Source organism: Cetorhinus maximus, unplaced genomic scaffold (genome assembly GCF_964194155.1).
Source record: "Cetorhinus maximus unplaced genomic scaffold, sCetMax3.hap1.1 HAP1_SCAFFOLD_1467, whole genome shotgun sequence".
NCBI classification, from domain to species: domain Eukaryota; kingdom Metazoa; phylum Chordata; class Chondrichthyes; order Lamniformes; family Cetorhinidae; genus Cetorhinus; species Cetorhinus maximus.
This window is the reverse complement of record NW_027597408.1, coordinates 74,001-80,000: the sequence shown is the minus strand read 5'-3', so window position 1 is coordinate 80,000 and position 6,000 is coordinate 74,001. Positions and strand designations below refer to the sequence as shown.

General features: G+C 59.1%; 1 protein-coding gene across 1 annotated transcript in view; it reads left to right on the top strand.

The window, feature by feature from the left end:
* Positions 1-1,617: 1,617 nt before the first annotated feature.
* Positions 1,618-6,000, top strand: part of kif22 (kinesin family member 22) — a 66,651-nt gene continuing 62,268 nt past the window's right edge. Inside the window, exons 1-2 of the mRNA XM_078536739.1 lie at positions 1,618-1,786; positions 2,753-2,936. Of these exons, the coding sequence (XP_078392865.1) occupies positions 1,618-1,786; positions 2,753-2,936 (353 nt within the window). The remainder of the gene's footprint in view (positions 1,787-2,752; positions 2,937-6,000) is intronic.

Sequence of the window (6,000 nt, the reverse complement as noted above, 5' to 3'; positions counted from 1 at the left end):
CGGGAGTGGGGGAGGGGCTGGTTTGCACGCCCAGCCTGTTAGACGGAACCCGGATGTAATGCAGGATGTATAATAACTAACCTGGGCACCGCCGGCTGAGTCGCGCCCCCGCTGCCGGGTTCACCCGGTTCCAAAACACGATTCAATTTCAACTTTTTGAAAAGACCGGATATGAGACCCCCTCGTGGGGGCGGGGCGGAAGGAGACCGTGATTGACAGGTGGGCGGGTCCCATCTGACTTCCGGCGGTCCGCCGGATGAGTGACAGCACGGCCAGCCAATCGAAGGCGGGCGGCGGGTGGCCGCGAGGATCATGGACAGGAGCGGATGTCACTGTTGGGGTGGGGATGGGTAGGGTGCGGATTAGCGTTCATTTCCGGTGCAGCCAGTTGGGCTGATTGACAGGGCGGACTGTCCAATCGGAGGCCGGAGCTGGGCCTGCAGCAGCAGGAGGGCGGAGAGCGCGAGGGGGCGGATACGCCGCATGGACGTTCAAGCGGCGGGGGCGGGAGGGAAGAAGAATGATTGACAGGCAGAGGGCCCAATGGGAAGGAATGATAGGGCCGCGGGTGCGTGACTGACAGATGTGTTGCCCAATCGGATCTGTGCAAAAGCGGGAGCGGGTGGATGATTGGCTGCGGAAAGCAGCTGGGGGCGGATCCAATGTTAAGTTCAGGTCGCGCGCGTCCCATTACTGGCTGCTGGACGTCCATTAGCAACCTGACGATATGGAAGATGATTGGCAGGTGACTAATCCAATCCAATTAGGGCTTGGGGGCATCCCGGGTTGTTGATTGGCTGAGGGAGGACGGAGGCGGGGTAGTTGGAGACACGCCCAACTGTATGGTCACGCGAAGCGGTTGATTGACAGACAGCTTGTCCAATAGCATCCTGAATGGAGGTCAGCAGAGCGGAAGATGGACTGTTAAATGGTCCAATCGGGCTCTGGATTGGCCGCGACCGGCAGGGTGATTTGCGGTAGGACGAGAGGGTGCGGTTCCGTCACAACATCCGATACAGAGGCGGGAGGTTGGGGGGGAAATGATTGACATTCGAATTGCCCAATAGAAATGGGGAAAACTTGGGTGGGGCGGGCAGGAGGCTGATTGACGGATGCAATGTCCAATCGGAACCTGGAGTGTGTGGGGAGCGGCAAAATGATTGGTGGAGGACACAATTCACATCCGTTAGCTGGGAAGAAGAGTTGGGGGAGGGGTAGGGGTATTTGATCGACATCCCGCAATACCAAGTTAGAGTTGGGGGGGTGGTGGTGGTGTGAAGATGACTGACAGACGGGGTCACCAATCATAAAAGGGCTGTCAGGGAGGGACAATGACAGATGAGGGACGATTGACATCCGGGTACGGGGGTGAGACGATTGACATCGGGTTGGGCCAATCGGAGATGAAAATGAAGGGCAGGGCTGATGATTGACAGATGACGTGTCCAATGGCCATTGGGTGGGGGAGGGGATTGGCGGCCAGCACTGACATCCGCTAGGAGGAGGCGGGAGGGATGGAAGGAGGCGTCATTGGTGGTGGGCGGGAGGGGTGGGGAAGGAAGATGATTGGCATGGAGCGGAACCAATGGGAAGGCGGCGCCAGGCATTTGGGGGGTGATGGACAGGGGAGGCGTCCAATCGGACGCGCGGGATGGGGGCGGGGGGGACGGAGCGGGAAGGCGATTGGCTGAGAGAGGGGGGAGCGCGGCCGATTTGAATCGAGTGGCGGTTGGAGCGGGAGAAGCGGGAAGAGCGGAGAAGGTTCCAGAAAGAAGCGGAAAAGCCGGTAAATCAATGGAAATTCGTTAAATACCGAACACCCCCCTCCACCTCCGACAGTGCGGCTCTCCCTCACCCCCTCCCTCCGACAGTGCGGCGCTCCCTCACCCCCTCCCTCCGACAGTGCGGCGCTCCCTCACCCCCTCCCTCCGACAGTGCGGCGCTCCCTCAGCACTGACCCTCCGACAGTGCGGCGCTCACTCAGCACTGACCCTCCGACAGTGCGGCGCTCCCTCAGCACTGACCCTCCGACAGTGCGGCGCTCCCTCACCCCTCCCTCCGACAGTGCGGCTCTCCCTCAGCACTGACCCTCCGACAGTGCGGCGCTCCCTCAGCACAGACCCTCCGACAGTGCGGCGCTCCCTCAGTACTGACCCTCCCACAGTGCGGCGCTCCCTCAGCACAGACCCTCCGACAGTGCGGCGCTCCCTCAGTACTGACCCTCCGACAGTGCGGCCCTCCCTCAGCACTGACCCTCCCTCAGCACTGACCCTCCCTCAGCACTGACCCTCCCTCAGCACTGACCCTCCGACAGTGCGGCGCTCCCTCAGCACTGACCCTCCGACAGTGCGGCTCTCCCTCAGCACTGACCCTCCGACAGTGCGGCTCTCCCTCAGCACTGACCCTCCGACAGTGCGGCTCTCCCTCAGCACTGACCCTCCGACAGTGCGGCGCTCCCTCAGCACTGACCCTCCGACAGTGCGGCGCTCCCTCAGCACTGACCCTCCGACAGTGCGGCGCTCCCTCAGCACTGACCCTCCGACAGTGCGGCGCTCCCTCAGCACTGACCCTCCGACAGTGCGGCTCTCCCTCAGCACTGACCCTCCCTCGGCGCTGACCCTCCCTCGGCGCTGACCCTCCCTCGGCGCTGACCCTCCCTCGGCGCTGACCCCCCCTCGGCGCTGACCCTCCTGGTGAACCTGCTCCTCACGGTGGTTTTGAGTGTTGTTTTTCTCACTCTCTCTCTCCACAGTTGCAGCTGACCATGTCCGGCCCCCGAAGAAGCCGGCCCAGCGCCAGGTCCAGGTGGCCGTGCGTCTCCGCCCCTACCAGGCCGATGAGGACGGCCAGCGGCAGGGAGCCTGCGTGCGCGGCGTCGACACCCGCGCGCTGGAGATCGTCAACTGGAGGAACCGGTCCGAGTCCGTGCACTACAAGTGAGAGGCTCCCCCGCCGGCACGGGTCACCCGGGGACACGCCGACCACCTCCCCCATCACACACGTCCTCTCTCTACCAGGGGCCGGCGCGCTCGTGCGTCCGGCTGGGCCGATGTCTCCGCCCCGTGGACCCGGCACTCGGGTCACCGGTCAGAGCCCTCGCACCTGACCGCTCGCTTTTCGCAGCCCAGCCTGGTTACGGCTACAGCGCTGCCGGAATCGATAGCGACAGCTCCCCACACTCACCCAGTGCTGCCTTTCCCTAGGCTCTCTCCGCTCCAACTATGTGGGGGCATATCTGTCACTGTATAACACTGGGGTACAGTACTGGTGGGGAGGGGTCTGTCACTGTATAACACTGGGATACAGTACTGGTGGGGACAGGTCAGTCACTGTATAACACTGGGGTACAGTACTGGTGGGGAGGGGTCTGTCACTGTATAACACTGGGGTACAGTACTGGTGGGGACAGGTCAGTCACTGTATAACACTGGGGTACAGTACTGGTGGGGATGGGTCTGTCACTGTATAACACTGGGGTACAATACTGGCGGGGAAGGGACTGACACTGTATAACACTGGGGTACAGTACTGGTGGGGACGGGTCTGTCACTATAACACTGGGGTACAGTATTGGTGGGGACGGGTCTGTCACTGTATAACACTGGGGTACGGTACTGGTGGGGAGGGCTCTGTCACTGTATAACACTGGGGTACAGTACTGGTGGGGACGGGTCTGTCACTGTATAACACTGGGGTACGGTACTGGTGGGGAGGGTTCTGTCACTGTATAACACTGGGGTACAGTACTGGTGGGGACGGGTCTGTCACTGTATAACACTGGGGTACGGTACTGGTGGGGAGGGGTCTGTCACTGTATAACACTGGGGTACAGTACTGGTGGGGACGGGTCTGTCACTGTATAACACTGGGGTACAGTACTGGTGGGGACGGGTCTGTCACTATATAACACTGGGGTACGGTACTGGTGGGGACGGGTCTGTCACTATATAACACTGGGGTACAGTACTGGTGGGGACAGGTCTGTCACTGTATAACACTGGGGTACAGTACTGGTGGGGATGGGTCTGTCACTAATACACTGGGGGGACAGTACTGGTGGGGACAGGTCTGTCAGTGTATAACACTGGGGTACAGTACTGGTGGGGACAGGTCTGTCACTGTATAACACTGGGGTACAGTACTGGTGGGGACAGGTCTGTCACTGTATAACACTGGGGTACAGTACTGGTGGGGACAGGTCTGTCACTGTATAACACTGGGGTACAGTACTGGTGGGGACGGGTCTGTCACTGTATAACACTGGGGTACAGTACTGGTGGGGACAGGTCTGTCACTGTATAACACTGGGGTACAGTACTGGTGGGGAGGGGTCTGTCACTAACACGGGTACAGTACTGGTGGGGACTGGTCTGTCACTATATAACACTGGGGTACAGTACTGGTGGGGACGGGTCTGTCACTGTATAACACTGGGGTACAGTACTGGTGGGGAGGGGTCTGTCACTGTATAACACTGGGGTACAGTACTGGTGGGGACGGGTCTGTCACTGTATAACACTGGGGTACAGTACTGGTGGGGACAGGTCTGTCACTGTATAACACTGGGGTACAGTACTGGTGGGGACAGGTCTGTCACTGTATAACACAGGGTACAGTACTAGTGGGGAGGGGTCTGTCACTGTATAACACTGGGGTGCAGTACTGGTGGGGAGGAGTCTGTCACTGTATAACACTGGGGTACTGGCGGGGACGGGTCTGTCACTGTATAACACTGGGGTACAGTACTGGTGGGGACGGGTCTGTCACTGTATAACACTGGGGTACAGTACTGGTGGGGACGGGTCTGTCACTGTATAACACTGGGGTGCAGTACTGGTGGGGAGGAGTCTGTCACTGTATAACACTGGGGTACTGGCGGGGACGGGTCTGTCACTGTATAACACTGGGGTACAGTACTGGTGGGGATGGGTCTGTCACTGTATAACACTGGGGTACGGTACTGGTGGGAACATGTCTGTCACTGTATAACACTGGGGTACAGTACTGGTGGGGATGGGTCTGTCACTGTATAACACTGGGGTACAGTACTGGTGGGAACATGTCTGTCACTGTGTAACACAGGGGGACAGTACTGGTGGGGACGGGTCTGTCACTGTATAACACTGGGGTACGGTACTGGTGGGGACGGGTCTGTCACTGTATAACACTGGGTTACGGTACTGGTGGGGATGGGTCTGTCGCTGTATAACACGGGCACAGTACTGGTGGGGGCGGGTCTGTCACTGTATAACACTGGGGTACAGTACTGGTGGGGGCAGGTCTGTCACTGTATAACACTGGGGTACTGGTGGGGACGGGTCTGTCACTGTATAACACTGGGGTACAGTACTGGTGGGGACGGGTCTGTCACTGTATAACACTGGGGTACAGTTCTGGTGGGGAGGGGTCTGTCACTGTATAACACTGGGGTACAGTACTGGTGGGGACGGGTCTGTCACTGTATAACACTGGGGTACGGTACTGGTGGGGACAGGCCTGTCACTGTATAACACTGGGGTACGGTACTGGTGGGGACGGGTCTGTCACTGTATAACACTGGGGTACTGGTGGGGAGGGGTCTGTCACTGTATAACACTGGGGTACAGTACTGGTGGGGACGGGTCTGTCACTGTATAACACTGGGGTACAGTACTGGTGGCAATGGGTCTGTCACTGTATAACACTGGGGTACAGTACTGGTGGGGACGGGTCTGTCAGTGTATAACACTGGGGTACAGTACTGGTGGGGACGGGTCTGTCACTGTATAACACTGGGGTACAGTACTGGTGGGGACGGGTCTGTCACTGTATAACACTGGGGTACTGGTGGGGACGGGTCTGTCACTGTATAACACTGGGGTACAGTACTGGTGGGGACGGGTCTGTCACTGTATAACACTGGTGTACTGGTGGGGAGGGGTCTGTCACTGTATAACACTGGGGTACTGGTGGGGACGGGTCTGTCACTGTATAACACTGGGGTACTGGTGGGGAGGGGTC